The following is an 18898-nucleotide window of genomic DNA, read 5'->3' as shown; positions in this document are numbered from 1 at the left end:
GACGGAGCCATTGAGCTAGCCGGGCGTACAGCGTTTCGTTGGGACAGAAACATCGACTCCGGTAAGAGCAAGGGGGGGGGGGTTATGCATTTATGTGCACAACAACTGGTGCACTAACATCCAAATCATAGATAGCCACTGTTCTCCTGATCTGGAGTCCCTAACAGTTAAATGCAGGCCTTTTTACCTTCCTCGCGAATTTACAGGGGTTATAGTAACAGCAGTCTACATCCCACCGAATGCTAACGCTAGCACAGCTTTAGGCTACCTGCTCGGTGCAATAAACTCACAACAGAGCACATATCCAGAAGCAGCCCACATCATAGCCGGGGACTTCAACCATGCAGACCTAAAGTCAGTTCTCCCGAAACTTGAACAACACATAAGATGTGCTACCAGGGGGAAAAACACACTAGACAAGGTTTACTCAAATATTAAGAAGGGGTTCAGGTCAGCACCACTACCACACCTGGGGCAGTCAGATCACCTGTCCATATTCCTAACCCCAGCATACACCCCACTCAGGAGGAAAGCTCCAGTCACCATAAAGACTGTTAAGACATGGCCTGAAGGAGCTTCCTCGCAGCTGCAGGATTGCTTCGAAAGGACCAACTGGGATATTTTTGAGGATCAGGACTTGGAGGAGTACACATCAACTGTACTTTGCTACATCCAAAACTGTGTTGACAATGTCACCGTCGACAAACGCATCCGGTTGTACCCAAATCAAAAACCCTGGATGACAAAGGATGTCAGGTCTCTCCTCAAGGACCGTAACACCGCCTTCAGGTCTAGTGATAGAGCTCTATACAGTGCTGCTAGAACCAACCTGAAGAGAGGCATCAAGGATGCCAAAGCGTCCTACAAGAGGAAGATTGAAGACCACTTCTCCAACAATGACCCACGGCGGGTATGGCAAGGCATCCAGCACATCACCAACTACAAGACCAGCAACCGCACGACTGCCGACGGCGACGCCTCGCTGGCTGAGGAACTTAACTGTTTCTTTGCTCGTTTCGAGGTGAAAGCTACAGTGGCAGACATTACACCCTCTCCAGCACCTGACAGCAACACCTTCACTGTGCAGGAGTATGATGTTAAGCGCGTGCTCAGAGCAGTGAATCCCAGGAAAGCTGCAGGCCCCGATGGTGTGACGGGCAGAGTGCTGAGGGAATGTGCAGACCAATTATCTGAGGTCTTCACAAAAATCTTCAACCTGTCCCTTTTAAAATCCACCATCCCTCCCTGCCTGAAGTCCGCCATAATCATCCCACTGCCGAAAAAGTCTGTCATCAGCAGTCTTAACGACTACCGTCCGGTAGCACTCACACCGGTCATCACAAAGTGCTTCGAGAGACTGGTCCTGCAGCACATCAAAGCCAGCCTCCCACCCACCTTCGACCCACACCAGTTTGCCTACAGAGCAAATAGGTCTACAGGGGATGCCATCGACACTGCTCTTCACACTGCACTGACCCACCTTGAACACCAGGGGAGCTATGTGAGGATGCTCTTCCTCGACTTCAGCTCTGCCTTTAACACGGTCATCCCGAGCAGACTGGTCACCAAACTTTCCGACCTTGGATTTTCCCAAACCATCTGCAAATGGATCAAGGACTTTCTGACCAACCGCCCCCAGACAGTCAAAATAGGCCCTCACCTCTCCTCCACCATTACACTGAGCACCGGCTCACCACAGGGCTGTGTGTTGAGCCCCATCCTTTACTCCCTCTACACTCACGACTGCGCCCCCACCCATCCCACCAACACCATCATCAAGTTCGCGGATGACACGACTGTGGTTGGACTCATCTCAGAAGGAGATGAGACAGCCTATAGGGATGAAATCCAAAGGCTGGCAGCATGGTGTTCAGTGAACAATCTGGTCCTGAACTCCTCCAAAACAAAGGAACTTATAATTGACTTTAGGAAAACCAGTGGAGATTACGACCCACTCTACATCAATGGGGTCTGTGTGGAAAGGGTACCAGCTTTCAGGTTCCTGGGTACGCACATCGCAGAGGATCTCACCTGGTCTACCAACACCATCACCACAGTAAAGAAGGCACAGCAGAGACTCCACTTCCTGAGGATCCTCAGGAAAACCAACCTGCAGGAGAAGCTCATGTTGTCCTTCTATCGCTGCTCCATCGAGAGTGTGCTGGCATACTGTATAACCACATGGTATGCCAGCTGCTCAGAAAAGGACAGGAAGGCCCTTCAGAGGGTCATCACGACGGCCCAGAAAATCATCGGCTGCTCACTGCCCTCCCTGGAGCACCTGTTCAGCCTACGCTGCCTCAGTAGAGCAGGCAAAATAATAAAAGATCCATCCCACCCCGGCCACCGTCTGTTTGTTCATCTGCCCTCTGGTCGACGTTTCAGGTCGATAAAATCCCGAACAAACAGACTTAAGAACAGTTTTTACCCCAGGGCCATACGAGAACTGAACACTACCTTTGCACTAGGCAACACTAAAAAATCTTTGTACTTAACATAATTGTATTTAATTGTATTTATGTATTTATTTGTTTTTGCATTTATTGCATATATGTTTGTACGCACCGTCAGGATTGGCTATTTTTTAATTTCGTTGTACTCGTTGCAATGACAATAAATGAATATTATTATTATTATTATTTTCCCAACTCTACCTGTGATGCCACTTCAGGGAACTACGTAATTTTATTTCTAGATCCTTCTGCCCTACAACACTACCCAGGATAGACACAAAAAAGCTGGAGTAACTCAGTGGGACAGGCAGCATCTCTGGAGAGAAGGGTCGAGACTCGACCTGAAAGGTCACCCATTCCTTCTCTCCAGAGATCCTGCCTGTCCCGCTGAATTACTCCAGCTTTTTGTATCTATCTTCAGTTTAAACCAGCATCTGTAGTTCCTTCCACCATTGCCCAGGACTACCATTCACTGTGAAGGTCCCGTCCTGGTTTGACTTTCCAAAATACAAACCTTCACACATAGGTTTGAAAGGTTTGAAATTCAGAATTGAATTTATCTCCATTCACCGTTCCTGGGCACAGCCGATCAAGGTCCGCTGTAATTCTTCAAAACCATCTTCACTGTCCATAATACCATCTATTTTAGTGTCATCTGCAAACTTACTAATCATGCCTTTTATATTCTTATTGTTATAAACCACAAACAGCAATGTCCCAGCCCCGATCTCTGAGGCACACCACTAGTCACAAACCTCCAGTCCGAAAAACAACCTTCTATTATCATATTTTTTCCACCATCTGCCTCTGCTTCCAACTATGAAGCTGATTCTGTATCTCGGTACATGTGAGAATAATAGATCAATACCAATGACTACAAAACTTCAGCTGGGCTTGCTGTCATTGAATGCATCGTTGGCTGTAGGAGGTCATCAGTGTGTGTGTGTGTGTATATATATATATATATATATATATGTATATATGATAAACATGCAGTATATATATGTTATATATATTATACATATGTGTGTGATTGGTATATATACACATGTGGTATGTGTGTGTGTGGTATACATATGTGCGTGTGTGGTATAAATATGTGATATATATGTGTGTATATATGTGTGCGAGGTATATACACATATGTGGTATATATATGCGTGCATGTGTGTGGTATATATACATATGCGGTATATATGTGTGTGGTATACATATGTGGTATATATACATATGCGGTATATATAGTGTGTGGTATATATACATATGCGGTATATATGTGTGTGTGTGTGGTATATATACATATGCGGTATATATAGTGTGGTACATATACATATGCGGTATATATATGTGTGTGTGGTATATATACATATGCGGTATATATATATGCGGTATATATATATGTGTGGTATATATATGTGTGTGTGGTATATATACATATGCAGTATATATATATATGTGTGTGTGGTATATATACATATGCAGTATATATATATATATATGTGTGTGTGTGGCATATATACGTGCCAGTCTCCCTACCTGGCACTGATGTTGGTACTTCTTGGTTGAACGGCCCACGATGAAGATTTGTGAAGGTGATAAGCCAAGGGAAGCGTACACTGAGATATCCTTTGTGGAGCCGTAGGCTGCATGGACTTTCATCGACACCTGCCGGGTTTAGAAATATAGAAACAAATTAATACAGAGTAGAGTTAGGTGCTGTAAAGTGAATTAGTTATTGCTCTGCCCAAAAGAGCCGGAGGTTTACACTGGCGTTGCCCGTCAGCCTCTGCTGAGATACCTACATCGTGCACCAGGCTGCGGAGGAAGTTGGCCTTGTGCCGGAGAGGGTCGTGAACCAGCCCGTCGCAGAAGGACACGATGCCGTGGGGGAAGTTGTGCTGGGCCAGCCATGCCACCACTCTCTGCTTCTGCATGTCGGGACGGCCCGTCACATAGACGATGAAGTAGCCGAGATCCTGCCAGTGTCTGCGGGAACAACAGGCCATTAACTCTCTGCAGACATCCACTAGCAGGCAGCATTGAACATCAATAACGCACAGTATTGATCAATAACGCACAGTATTGATCATCAGCAATGCACAGTGTTGATCAATAACGCGCAGTATTGATCAATAACGCACAGTATTGATCATCAGCAATGCACGGTATTGATCAATAACGCACAATATTGATCAATAACGCACAGTATTGAACATCAATAACGCACAGTATTGATCATCAATAACGCACAGCATTGATCAATAACGCACAGTATTGAACATCAATAACGCACAGTATTGAACATCAATAACGCACAGCATTGAAACATAGAAAATAGGTGCAAGAGTACGCCATTCGGCACTTCGAGCCTGCACCGCCATTCAATATGATCATGGCTGATCATCCAACTCGGTAGCCTGTACCTGCCTTCTCTCCATATCCCCTGATCTCTTTAGCCACAAGGGCCACATCTAACTCCCTCTTAAATATAGCCAATGAACTGGCCTCAACTACCTTCTGTGGCAGAGAATTCCACAGACTCACCACTCTGTGTGAAGAAATGTTTTCTCATCTCGGTCCTAAAAGACTTCCCCTTTATCCTTAAGCTGTGACCCCTGGTTCTGGACTTCCCCAACATCGGGAACAATCTTCCCGCATCTAGCCTCTCCAACCCCTTAAGAATTTTATATGTTTCTATAGGATCCCCCCTCAGTCTTCTAAATTCCAGCGAGTACAAGCCGAGTCTATCCAGTCTTTCTTCATATGAAAGTCCTGCCATCCCAGGGATCAATCTGGTGAACCTTCTCTGTACTCCCTCTAAGGCAAGAATGTCTTTCCTCAGATTAGGAGACCAAAACTGTACACAATACTCCAGGTGCGGTCTCACATCAATAACGCACAGTATTGACGAATAACGCACAATATTGATCAATAATGCACAGTATTGATCAATAACGCACAGTATTGATCAATAATGCAAAGTATTGATCAGCAATAACGCACAGTATTGATCAATAACGCACAGTATTGATCAATAACGCACAGTATTGATCAATAACACACAGTATTGATCAATAACGCACAGTATTTACTGCCATATGTGTGGGAAACACTCCCAAAGACCTTCCTTAGGAACATCATCAAATTGGAGATAAAGCCTGGACACACAGTACATGTGTTAATGTTCCTTAGTGCATGCATATATTACTTTACCTGGATCAAACAATCAATAAGGTCACTGAGACAATCTCTACATAAAGGTTAGTATGTAAGGTAAGATACACAAAAAATAAAATACTGGAAATCAAAATAAAAGCCAAGAACGCTGGAAATACCTAGCAGGTCAGGCAGCAATCGGGGAGCAGGGTCAGAGCCACTGTGTAGCATGAGTGGATGGAGGAGCGATCCCCAGCTCCAGCCTGACACCGCTCGGTTCTGTTGCTCGTGCTTACCGTACAACATCGACTGCCCCTGCTCGCACTTTGGGGTCACTGCCCATGATGGAAACACTGGCTGCGAATGATCCATCAATGCTGAAGACGACACCCTCTGTTCCCTTTGGAAGCACGGTGATGTAGCTATCTCCTGACGTGTGGTCCCCTCTAGGACAAGACAGCAAATCCTTTACACAGGTCATCAAAATAAGCTCACAGTACAGCAATGTCAATCGTACATCTAATTATTCAGAAAATAATTCCTCTGTCGAAGCAGAGATAGACAGATTGTTGATCAGTGCGGGTGTCAAGGGTTATGGGGAGAAGGCAGGAGAATGGGGTTAGGAGGGAGAGATAGTTCAGCCATGATTGAATGGCGGAGTAGACTTGATGGGCTGAATGGCCTAATTCTACTCCTCTCCCTTATGAACTCTCATGCCTGATGTTAAAACAAGTGGCATTATCCTTGAACATTCAGTGTAATTTTACTGCAACGGTGGGTACAGGCATCATTTACAGTGCTGAGAGGTGGGCAACATTAGCGCGCTGTCCCAGAGGTACTTGTGTCCCTGGAGTGGGTACAGCTCTGTACAATCAGACGGAGCTGCACTGAGTCGTGGCTGACAGCTCACAGGGCTCCCATCTGCTGCTCACTAGGCCGAGCCCGCTGTGTGTCAGCCAAGGTCTATCCTGGAGAACCAACCCACACATGCTGGGGAGGGATCACAGCATGGATCAGCAACTGCTCGGCCAACACCACAGAGATGGATGAAGCCCAGTCCATCACGGAGCATTGCCTTTATCCACACCTCCCGCTGTCTCAGGATAATCACTCAAGGACCAGTCATCGTATCGTGCTATCAAGGACCACTCGTATACCCAGTCATTCTCTCCTCCTGTCAGACATACAAAAGCTTGAAAGCACAAACACCAGATTCAGGAACAGCCTCTTCCCCACTATTATAAGACTCGAACAAACCTCTCATGTGCTAAGGATGAATTCTCGATCTTCCAATCTACCTCACTGTGGTCCATGCATTTTAAAAACCTGCACTTTCTCTGCAGCTGTAACATTCTGCCCTCTGTGTTTTTTTTCTCTTTTACACTCATTTTGTGAATAAATACCTTCGATTTGTACCAGCATCTGCAGTTATTTTCTTAGAAACATAGAAAATAGGTGCAGGAGTAGGCCATTCGGCCCTTCGAGCCTGCAACGCCATTCAATATGATCATGGCTGATCATCCAGCTCAGTAGCCTGTACCTGCCTTCTCTCCATACCCTCTGATCCCTTTAGCAAAAAGGGCCACATCTAACTCCCTCTTAAATATAGCCAATGAACTGGCCTCAACTACCTTCTGTGGCAGAGAATTCCAGACTCACCACTCTCTGTGTGAAGAAATGTTTTCTCATCTCGGTCCTAAAAGACTTCCCCCTTATCCTTAAGCTGTGACCCCTGGTTCTGGACTCCCCCAACATCGGGAACAATCTTCCTGCATCTAGCCTCTCCAACCCCTTAAGAATTTTATATGTTTCTATAAGATCCCCCCAGTCTTCTAAATTCCAGCGAGTACAAGCCCAGTCTATCCAGTCTTTCCTCATATGAAAGTCCCGCCATCCCAGGGATCAATCTGGTGAACCTTCTCTGTACTCCCTCTAAGGCAAGTACGTCTTTCCTCAGGTTAGGAGACCAAAACTGCACACAATACTCCAGGTGCGGTCTCACCAAGGCCCTGTACAACTGCAGCAGAACCTCCCTGCTCCTAAACTCAAATCCTCTTGCTATGAATGCCAATATACCATTCGCTTTCTTCACTGCCTGCTGCACCTGCATGCTTGCTTTCAATGACTGGTGCACCATGACACCCAGGTCACGTTGCATCTCCCCTTCTCCCAATCGGTCACCATTCAGGTAATACTCTGCTTTCCTGTTCTTGCCGCCAAAGTAGATAACCTCACATTTATCCACATTATATTGCATCTGCCATGCATTTGCCCACTCGCCTAATCTATCCAAGTCACTCTGCAGCCTCCTAGCATCCTCCTCGCAGCTAGCACTGCCACCCAGCTTCGTGTCATCCGCAAACTTAGAGATGTTGCATTCAATTCCCTCGTCCAAATCATTAATATACACTGTAAATAACTGGGGTCCCAGCACTGAGCCTTGCGGTACCCCACTAGTCACTGCCTGCCATTCCGAAAAGGACCCGTTTATTCCTACTCTTTGCTTCCTGTCCGCCAATCAATTTTCTATCCACCTCAACACTGAACCCTCAATACCGTGTGCTTTTAAGTTTGTACACCAATCTCCTATGTGGGACCTTATACTACCTGATGTTATATGGTATGAATGACTGGGTAGCGCACAAAATAAACCTTTTCCATGGTATCTCATTACATCTGACAATAATAAAACAGTAAAACATTTAGAAATGTCAGCAAAGTTTGAAGAAAATTATCTTCCTGTAACTGCACACTTCAATATTTTAAACATCTTTACAATTACCTAATGACCATTTTTACTGGATAGACACCGATCCCCAGTCTTTTGCCCTCTGGAATAATGTAGGAAATCCTGCCGCTGCTATTTGTAATGTCGGTGTCAAAGTACACCCACTCTCCAGAGGGAGGCTGAGTCATAATGTGTATATCCACCTGGAGACAGATAATACAATTATATCATGCAGCTGTTGCTAAATCAAATATTCCAACACACCATCTTAGTGATGCATTAATGAAGTTCAATAAAAACATTTCACACGCACTGAAGCAGATCGAAGAGCTGCCTCTGGCAAAATCGGTTCCACCGAGCTGCATTGTGCAGGTGAGCAAGACCATCGTGTGCTGTCAGTGCCTGCTACCTTCCCTGGCCACACAGGACCACAGACAGAGAGAAACTGTAGCAACACTCTTCACAGAACAAAGAGTAGCATTGCCAGTTTCACCCCTCACAGTAAGCTGTTCCCCCGTGATCACCCCTCACAGTAAGCTGTTCCCCCGTGATCACCCCTCACTGTAAGCTATTACCCAGTGATCAGTTGGGGCTTTGTCGGGATGTTTGGCCCAAAGACACACCAAAGTCTAAATTCCAGTGTTGAGCTGGAGTGAATGCCCTTGATATCAAATGAGTGGTAAAACTGCAGAGCAGCAATGAGAACATCTAGAAGCAGTTGGAGAGCATCCCACAAGGACAGATGGCTGTGGCTGTGCGAGTTCATGCCAGCCCATGGACATCACTGAGGGACTACCAGCAGGCAGTGTCCTGGGTCTAGCCTTCCTCACGTTCCCTCCACTCTGGGTGTGAGGTGGAGATCTGACTCACCATTGAATGACCTTCAATAACTGGAGCTCTTCATACAGACGCAGCAAGCCGTAAACACCAGCACACAGTCCTGGGGACCCTCACCTGCAGCAGGCATTCACTGCCCTACCGAGCCCCCACCACCAATAACGGGGAAGCAAGGGTGGGTAACACTGAACAGAAACATTGCTGAGCGGTTACCTGTCTAGATTGCCTACACCTGTCTAGACTGCCTACACCTGTCTAGACTGCCTTCACCAGTCTACACTGCCTTCACCAGTCTAGACTGCCTACACCTGTCTAGACTGCTGTCACCAGCCTAGACAGGAATACAGAGCTTTATTTGTCATTCGGTACCAAGGTACCGAACAAAATTACATAGCAGTCACACAAAATAAAAGAACACAAGACACATGACCCCAACACAAACGTCCATCACAGTGACTCCAAACACCCCTTCACTGTGATGGAGGGAACAAAACTTCCACTCTCTTCCCCACGCCCACGGACAGACAGCTCGTCCCCGACCGGCCCGCACAGTCCCCGCAAGGGGATGGGAGTCCCCGCGGCCGAGCCGCACGCTGAAACGTCCCGCGGCCGAGCCAGGCGATTGAAGGCTCCGCGGCCGAGCCGCACCGGGTGCTGAAACGTCCCGCGGCCGAGCCGGGCAATTGAAGGCCCCGCGGCCGAGCCGCACCGGGTGCTGAAACGTCCCGTGGCCAAGCCGGGCGATGGAAGGCCCCGCGGCCGTACCGTGCGCTGTTAAGTCCCGCGGACGAGCCGCGCAGGGCGATGTTAGGTCCCGCGGCCGAGCCGCACCAGCGATGTAAAGTCCCGCGGCCAAGCCGCGCCGGGCGATGGAAGGCCCCGCGGCCGAGCCGCCCCGGGCGATGGAAGGCCCCACGGGCGATGGAAGGCCCCGCGGGCGATGGAAGGCCCCGCGGGCGATGGAAGGCCCTGCGGCCGAGCCGCACCCCGCGCCGTGAGGAAGAGACCTAAAAAAGAAAGGTTTCCCCCACCCCACCCCACCCCCCCACTGGTGTAGGCAGTCTAGACTGGTGTAGGCAGTCTAGACTGGTGTAGGCAGTCTAGACTGGTGTAGGCAGTCTAGACTAGACTGGTGAAGACAGATGAAGACAGTCTAACAATCTTGCAATCCCTAACGAGTCCAAGGCGTAGTGCAGCTTTGGCAGACACAGGAATTGATGAAAGGTGCATCAGATATGAGCAGTATTCATCTTCTCGCCAGTCACCAGCCTAGACTGCCGTCACCAGCCTAGACTACCGTCACCAGCCTAGACTGCCGTCACCAGCCTAGACTGCCTGCACCTGCCTAGACTGCCTGCACCTGTCTAGACGGCCCGCACCTGTCTAGACTGCCCGCACCTGTCTAGACTGCCCGCACCTGTCTAAACTGCCCGCACCTGTCTAGACTGCCTGCACCAGTCTAGACTGCCTACACTAGTCTAGACTGCCTACACCAGTCTACACTATCTTCACCAGTCTAGACTGTCTTCATCTGTCTTCACCAGTCTAGACTGCCTACACCTGTCTAAACTGCCCGCACCTGTCTAGACTGCCCACACCAGTCTAGACTGCCTACACCAGTCTAGACTGCCTACACCAGTCTAGACTGCCTACACCTGTCTAGACTGCCTACACCAGTCTAGGCTACCTTCACCAGTCTAGGCTGTCTACACCAGTCTAGACTGTCTTCATCTGTCTAGACGGCCTTCACTAGTCTAGACTGCCTTCACCTGTCTAGACTGCCTACACCAGTCTACACTATCTTCACCAGTCTAGACTGTCTTCATCTGTCTTCACCAGTCTAGACTGCCTACACCTGTCTAAACTGCCCGCACCTGTCTAGACTGCCTGCACCAGTCTAGACTGCCTACACCAGTCTAGACTGCCTACACCTGTCTAGACTGCCTACACCTGTCTAGACTGCCTACACCAGTCTAGGCTACCTTCACCAGTCTAGGCTGTCTTCCTCTGTCTAGACGGCCTTCACTAGTCTAGACTGCCTTCACCTGTCTAGTGGCGGTGAGGGAGTAGAGACGCCCCATGGATGACCAGGACAATGGTTGGCTTCATGTGGGAACCCTGCAATCCCTAACGAGTCCAAGGCGTAGTGCAGCTTTGGCAGACATAGGAATTGATGAAAGGTGTATCAGATATGAGCAGTATTCACCTTCTCGCCAGTCAGCGTGACCATGTCGAGCGGCCCATACATGAATCTGCCCATCAGTGTCTGAGGACCGTCCTCAGTGACGATCACATCGTTCACTCGATGGTTTGCTGTAACATTCTGGGCAAAGGAAAGGCATTGTTATGTATCGTGCAGTACCCCGAATGACAAACCCCTGTTCACCTCGCCCTTTTGAATGCCTTGCCATCTCACAACATTTAAAAAATCTACTCTGCACACTTTTCAAACAAAGTTTGCCCCTTATCTTTCCACATTGTGCCATCTGCAATGGGCCTAACTCTGCACGTTGTATGCCTTTACTCCCGTGAGATCTAGCCCACAACACACAATACCTGCACCACCTTGCCCATGGCATTCCTGTTTATGGCTGTCATTAGTTTTGCTGCCCTCTCTTCACTTCCCCTGTTCCTTCTCGATTTCCTCATTCAAATCTCTGTCATCAGCACTGTTCCCACTTGCATTAACATCCTAACATTGATTTCATGCTCTTTTTCTCTCTCTGTTTACTCACTTGGTCATCTCCTGGGAAGCTGCCGGTACCACATTGCCACCTCCCAGTCTTCCCATTCACCGGTTAGTGCTTTATCTGCCAAACGTGACTGCATTTTACAAAGGCAGCTTGGCTTCACTGCACTGGACCTGCTCTTTTCAATTGAATGTTGTCACTTGGAGTGGCCTACATGCTCAACCACCACCCTAACCGTAAGATATTATGGTCATTCCCTCCTAGAAGATCCCCCGCTGCTGGAGATATCAGACTGGAGAGTATACTGCCCCCTGGATATCAAAGGAAAATCCATACCCTTATCTTAACATGCGTCCTCTTGCGAAGCCACTTCTCTCGTGGTTTTGAAGGACTGAACACTGAAACTTCCTTCCCGTCCAGTTCCAGAACACTTGCATTTTCATGTCTCATGATCTAAGTGTGAATATTTTATATTGTACGTCATTATTCTAAATGAGCACAGTGACTAAAGTGCTTCGGTGGGCCGGAAGTCATGCAGACTCAGCAGCACAGGGAGTTCCTTGTTTACCTGGCGCAGCATGAAGGACACCACGTCGCTTGACTCCCAGTAGCTGGCGTGGAAGAGGTGGGGCAAGGCTACCGTTGGAAAGGCTGTCAGAGCGTCTGGGCAATAGAGAGCGTAGTCAACTCTCTTGGTACCCCACCACCTGGCTGCAACTGAAACACAAGGCAACGCTGCTTTACTTTAACGGCAGCAGCATCTCAGAATCAGTGTGAAAGTGTTATGCACCCAACGGTGTTGCCAGCAATGCTGTGTTGATCCCATTTTGTATGAGTGCAGCATTGTCCAGAACACACACTCTAGTCAACATGCCCACGAGGGGAATGTGAATAGGATTGCTCCACTAGGAGCTGCCATGGACATCGTGGGCCGAATGGCTTCCTACACTGCTTTAATTCAGTAAAAACAAGATTAATTAGTTAATCATAGTGATTGATTGAAATCTAACCTTCACGGTTTCATCATCCAATTAGTAATGATAAAGACACAAATTACACATTTCACAGGTCTCATTGGTGTTAATGGCAGATTATGATTGGGTTCAATATCCACATGAAATTTATTTCTAAATGTTAAAAAGGGAAAAGAGGGTTTGTGGAGAGGGTTTCTAAACAAATATGCGAGATCCTAATATCTATGTTAAGTTTGTTTCTACTCCCAATACCTGTGTGGAGGTCCGTCTCTGACACTCTCTGCTGTGCTGCAATCACTTTCACAACATTGTGTCTCTGCCTTTGCTTGTTCTGTAACAGCATTGCTTTGGACTGTTTACAGTCCTGAGGGTAAATGAATTTTGGAAGGACTTTGTTGGAGGGGAGAAGTTTGGACAAGAAACCCAACTTTTTGTGAGAGGTTGACTGATACTTTTTCTCTGAGAAATGAAAACAAAATTCAAATTACACAACGCACAAATATGAACAATTAAAAATGTATTTGATTAAAATAAAATTTTGCATTAGGGCAGGTCTATCTTCTCTTTAGATCTCCCACTCCCATCCCAGCGGCAACTCATTATAATCATGACTGAAGGGACCGTGTGTACTGTGGCCAACTGTGAAAATTGGCACATGCAGTGTAATGTGGGCAAATGCAAGGAATGCTATTTCAGAATTACAATGATACAGCAAATCGTCATTTTGATGGCATAAGAATGCAAGGTGTTGGATGCTTATAGACATAATAAGCATTAGGTACAGCAGGTTATTAGGCTAATGGGAAAACTGCCCTTGTCCCAAAGAACACAAACATGTGTCCCATGGAATAACTATGAGGAGCTGGAAAGTGGTGTTGAGGGCAGGTCTGGGCCAGCTGTGACCTTATAAGGAGTGAATGGCATACCGCTGCTTCTTACAGTTATGTTATAAATACAGAGGCAAAGCTCTCCTGATTTTCTCTCCGTTGTTGTGTCTCTTAACTATAGCAGACAGGCACATAAAGTTACCTAACTTCCATTTAAAAGATTATTTTTGTAAGGGCAAAATGGTATAAAATATCTAAGGATGTAGCGTTCCTGAAGGCAGTTTTTGGAGAGGTAGGATTGTGGCCTGTCAGTGTTGTGGGACACGGGTTGTGTTTCAGTGCGGCACTTACTGTTGGCTATGTTGGAAGCGGTGTAGCTGTCAGCCATCCCTGAAACCTGGCTGGCAATGCTGGCCTCACTCGCTCTGCGGAAGGCCCGGAATGTTGGTGCTGTGGAGGGAGAGGAAGGAGACGCGCCTTCCATGAAGATAGCAGCGTGAGTCTGGACAATATCCGCTGTGGTGCCAAAACAAGATCAAAATTAAACCCAGCGGGACAGCAAACAGAAGCTCGGAGAGGCAGGAGTGGCAGCCACTGGGTGGGCCCACATGCCCATCTTATCATCAGTTGCAAGAAGATAAATATATTTCACTTGAACTTTGCAATAAAAAGAAAAAAAAAGGCAAAGACAACCACTGCAATGTGAACCTATGTGACAGCATCAGGCAGTAGAAGGGGAAAGGGAAACAGGCCTGGGCAAATTGGCTCAATATGGAAAACAAGGTCACGCTGCAAAACAAGGAATGTCAAATGCAGGCTTGGGAGACGGCATGCTGCTCAACCTTTAATACTACACCTATACCAAATGAACACACATCATTCTCACTCACTGTACTCAGCACATTTCACTTGACAGAGGCATTTTCTGCATTACAATAACACTTTGGACTAAGCAAATCAAAAAGTAAAAAGTATTCTGGCATTGTTGGAAGATGTATAAAAATATACTTCCCCAACAAGTGGATAGACACTGTGAAAGCAAGGCCCTCAGCCAGTACAGGCGGTTATCTGGCCAGACCATGGGGAGCAGGGACTGAGGCCCTCAGCCAGTACAGGCGGTTATCTGGCCAGACCATGGGGAGCAGGGACTGAGGGCCTCCATCTTTATGGTCAGCCTTGAGAAAGTGCAAGCATCTGTCCATTCCGTGGTTACTGATAAACTTCACTGAGAGATTACTTGTTGCATCAGAGATATCTATTCTGACACTGACTGACTGCCACAGTATTCCAGTGATGATTGGAGCAATGCTCTTGGTCATGTCCTTCAATCAAGGCCAGACCCTGAGCAACCATGTTTTCCATACTGTTTCACTATTTTAAAGAGCAGCCACTTTAGTGTACAGTCACTTTAGTGGTATGCACACAACAAATGCTTTTCACAGTACAGGTGACAATAAACTGAAATGTTTCATGCTGTCTCACTGTTTTAGTAAACACTGTTCACTTTAGTGAACAATAAAACTGAATTCATACAATTAGCTCATGTGTTTTCTTTGTTCTTGGTTTATCTGTTTAAGGAAAATAAATTTTAAAATAGTTATATTTCAGACATACTGAATTTCAGGCAGCAAGATTCATTTCAATACCACAATGCTCATGCCAAAAATATAACCAAATGCACAATACGCACAGAAAATCACAAACTCGTTACATAAAAATCTGGATGGGGGAAAGTAAATTAACAATCCATTAATCATAAAAAAGAATAAACTACATGCAAAAATTAAATCAGACAGCATAGGCAGATGAAACCAAATACTTCATGGGATTAGCATTTAAAATTGGTCAAAACATGAGCTTTTCTTAATCTGGGGCAAAAGCAGATCCCTGATATCAGCGCTTGTGATGGATAAGTCTGTCATTCATCTGTATCTTGATCAGCAATAATACAGTGAATGAAAACGGTTAGCAATTTCACTTGGTTAGTTTAATCAACCTTGAGTTGCCTTCAATCTTTACCCAAAGTGGTAACCCCTGCTTATGATTTCTCAACACACTTGCACCAAGATTTGTAAATCGCTGTTCAATCTTAGCTTGAATTTAGTACAAATGAATTTTCAGTAGATTCCAAATTAAAGTGGATGCTTCAGCCTTGTGCTGGACTTGAAAGAATTTCACTGCATTGAAAGCCTCACGGTAAGTCTGTTCTAAACAACCACATGCTTGGCTGTTGCTTGTTGACATCGCTAGAGTGAGACTCTACCTGAGTTGCAGCAGCAGCATTGTCTGTAGACGGATTGTGGGCAAGTGTAAATGAAGAATAGAACATGGAAATGCCAGATGAAAGATCAGGAAACACATCACCTGCCCCGTTATATCTCTCTCCCTGTCACCCGTTACCCTGTGATCTACTGCTCACTACAGAGTACACTGCCTGCCACGAGCTTCCCTCTAGATTGTGCAGACTAAATGCAGAGTGACACTCTTCATAACACCACAGCCAGTTTACATATGTGACCCTGTCTCTCAGCATGTGGCCCACTCCCAGGTTAGCCCCGGCAGCCAACTCAATTCCAAATGAAGCTCAACCAAACCAGACTCATTACAGCCAAGCTGAGAACCAAGAGCCGCCATTGCAGCTTTCCAGCACCTTCCTCTGGTTGCTTCGTAATGATCTGCCTCCCACATGGATCTTCAGTTCTCTGTTACAACCCTTTCACCTTGAAACCCTTGCCCCTTTTATCGTTGTAGTTCCAGTGGTTTCACCATTTTACAACCTGCCCTGTAACATTTCCTGTTTTGATGGAGAGTGTGAAGCGTTACTTCATTGCTCTCTCGCCAGCTGCAGCCTGACATGCCGCGGCGCATTTCCTGCGCTGGTTATTACTGCACCCCTCCAGTGAACAGTTGCTGGGCCATTTCAAGGAGCACTAACGAGTTGTGAGTCTGCAGCAATATTTCCTTTCTTAAAAGGGCGTGTGAACAAGCGGAGTTATTATAACAATCCAACAGCTTTATGGTCAATGCTAATGATATTAGCTGTGGAGTTTTAATGGAGTTACTTCAATTTACATTTCCAGCTGTGCTGAGCATTAGTCCAGGCCACTAGAATACTAGTCCAGCAACGGAAGCACTGCTCATTATGTCCCAGTACGTGTGTGCACTCACACACACACACTGCTGGAGCACACTCCTGGAGCTCTGGACCTCTGGTGCCCTGTCCCTTGGTGCCCTGTCCTGATGCCCTGTCCCTTGGTGCCCTGTCCTGGTGCCCTGTCCCTTGGTGCCCTGTCCTGGTGCCCTGTCCTGGTGCCGTCCTGGTACCCTGTCCTGGTGCCCTGTCTTGGTGCCCTGTCCCTTGGTGCCCTGTCCTGGTGCCCTGTCCCGGTGCCCTGTCCCTTGGTGCCCTGTCCTGGTGCCCTGTCCTGGTACCCTGTCCTGGTGCCGTCCTGGTACCCTGTCCTGGTGCCCTGTCCCTTGGTGCCCTGTCCCTTGGTGCCCTGTCCTGGTGCCCTGTCCCTTGGTGCCCTGTCCTGGTGCCCTGTCCTGGTACCCTGTCCTGGTGCCGTCCTGGTACCCTGTCCTGGTGCCCTGTCTTGGTGCCCTGTCCCTTGGTGCCCTGTCCTGGTGCCCTGTCCCTTGGTGCCCTGTCCTGGTGCCCTGTCCTGGTGCCCTGTCCTGGTGTCCTGTCCTGGTGCCCTGTCCTGGTGCCCTGTCCCTTGGTGCCCTGTCCTGGTGCCCTGTCCTAGTGCCCTGTCCCTTGGTGCCCTGTCCCGGTGCCCTGTCCTGGTGCCCTGTCCCGGTGCCCTGTCCCTTGGTGCCCTGTCCTGGTGCCCTGTCCTGGTGCCCTGTCCTGGTGCCCTGTCCTGGTGCCCTGTCCTGGTGCCCTGTCCTGGTGCCCTGTCCCTTGGTGCCCTGTCCCTTGGTGCCCTGTCCTGGTGCCCGCTCCCTGGGCAAACTGTCCCCAAACAGTGAAACTGTTTCAAGTCCACCCTAAGGACAAATGGTGTGGTCTCCATGCAAAGAAGCAAGCTCACAAGACAAAGCACAAGAATACAAAAGGAGAGACTACACACACTCAGCAACAGTTGGATTCCGACTGGAAGCATCTTGCCAGTTAAGGACAGGAACAGGAATACTGGTTTCCATTACACTCTCCTGTCGTTGGACAGTCACAAATGGAGTTTCCAGGATGAGGATGGGATTGGTCTGGATTGTCTCAACTAAAGCAGATGGAGAAAAACAAAAGGACAGACGAGTAGCCACAAACCAGTAATGCTCACACACACACTCCCCGCCCGACGCATCCTGACGCCACTTATTCATCTAGTTTATTGTATTATTTCCCTTCATTCTTTTGAAATCATTCATTGACTAGACTTTTCCAAGTGGTTTTAATATTCTACTTCAACATTGTCCATTTAAAACATGTGGAAACAAATGATGAAGCAAAACAAAACATGATTTCTTCTCCAGTTCATTAATAAAAGTAGTAGAGAACTAAGCACTGCCCCTGGATCCTGTAACTCAGCACAGGTCTGCCACTGGATTGCCACTGGATTGCCACAGCTCTGCCAGTGGATTGCCACTGCTACTGTTAACATCTACACAGCAGGAATGGTCTTGCAGCAGTCTGATGACCACAGCTTCAAACGGCCTGTTAAACGCAGCACAAACTCTCTCAGTGGCTGCAGCCACACATGGCTGTGGGCATCTGCTCACCAAAATGGAGAACAAAACACCTCTTCACCAGCCTGCTTGCCTCACTTTCTGAAATAGATTCTACCTGCAGAGTTTGTTGTAATCTCTAACTTTGCTCGCATTAGCTAATTAATCATGTTACTCAGCCATAGTTCCCGCCAGGACTGGTAGCAGCAGGCGATGTTATCAGTGAGGGTGTACTTCCACAGATGTGCCTACCCAGAAGAGCAGAGCTGCCATCGCCCAGCGGAAAGCGCTGGTAGCGGGGAACGTTAAACGGCGGCAACAGGTGGAACTTCTTCTCCAGGAGTGGCTCCAAGCGAGCAGACGAAGGGTCGGCCGGGTGGAAGAGGTTGTAAACCTGCTGACACGCTGGTCTCAGCTGCGACACTGTGGAACATCACACAATCACACAAGCACTTTCTGTTTGCATTCATCTAAAGTCAACAGCATTTTCATGATATAAATAAAACAGTCGAGATGGGGCAATATTCCAAACAGGAATAGAAACCCAAGCACTATTGACATTGAA

The 18898-nt window shown here is 47.5% G+C and overlaps 1 protein-coding gene across 8 annotated transcripts in view; it reads right to left on the bottom strand.

Annotated features, from left to right (window-relative positions):
• The window catches only part of pitpnm2 (phosphatidylinositol transfer protein, membrane-associated 2), a 139113-nt gene that overhangs the window by 4346 nt on the left and 115869 nt on the right, over positions 1-18898 (bottom strand). For 6 of the 8 annotated variants that reach the window (XM_078421683.1, XM_078421688.1, XM_078421687.1 and 3 more), the window contains 10 exons: positions 18586-18756; positions 17742-17888; positions 14017-14181; positions 12433-12581; positions 12201-12317; positions 11381-11497; positions 8392-8540; positions 5906-6055; positions 4256-4439; positions 3990-4118 (listed from right to left, as the gene is read on the bottom strand). In XM_078421683.1, the coding sequence (XP_078277809.1) occupies positions 3990-4118; positions 4256-4439; positions 5906-6055; positions 8392-8540; positions 11381-11497; positions 12201-12317; positions 12433-12581; positions 14017-14181; positions 17742-17888; positions 18586-18756 (1478 nt within the window). Of the gene's footprint in view, positions 1-3989; positions 4119-4255; positions 4440-5905; positions 6056-8391; positions 8541-11380; positions 11498-12200; positions 12318-12432; positions 12582-13090; positions 13298-14016; positions 14182-17741; positions 17889-18585; positions 18757-18898 lie in introns of all 8 variants that reach the window. The other 2 variants (XM_078421691.1, XM_078421690.1) reach the window with 2 other exon arrangements.

The sequence above is a fragment of the Rhinoraja longicauda genome, chromosome 25 (genome assembly GCF_053455715.1).
Source record: "Rhinoraja longicauda isolate Sanriku21f chromosome 25, sRhiLon1.1, whole genome shotgun sequence".
Taxonomy (NCBI): domain Eukaryota; kingdom Metazoa; phylum Chordata; class Chondrichthyes; order Rajiformes; family Arhynchobatidae; genus Rhinoraja; species Rhinoraja longicauda.
This window is presented reverse-complemented; position numbering and strand designations above follow the sequence as displayed.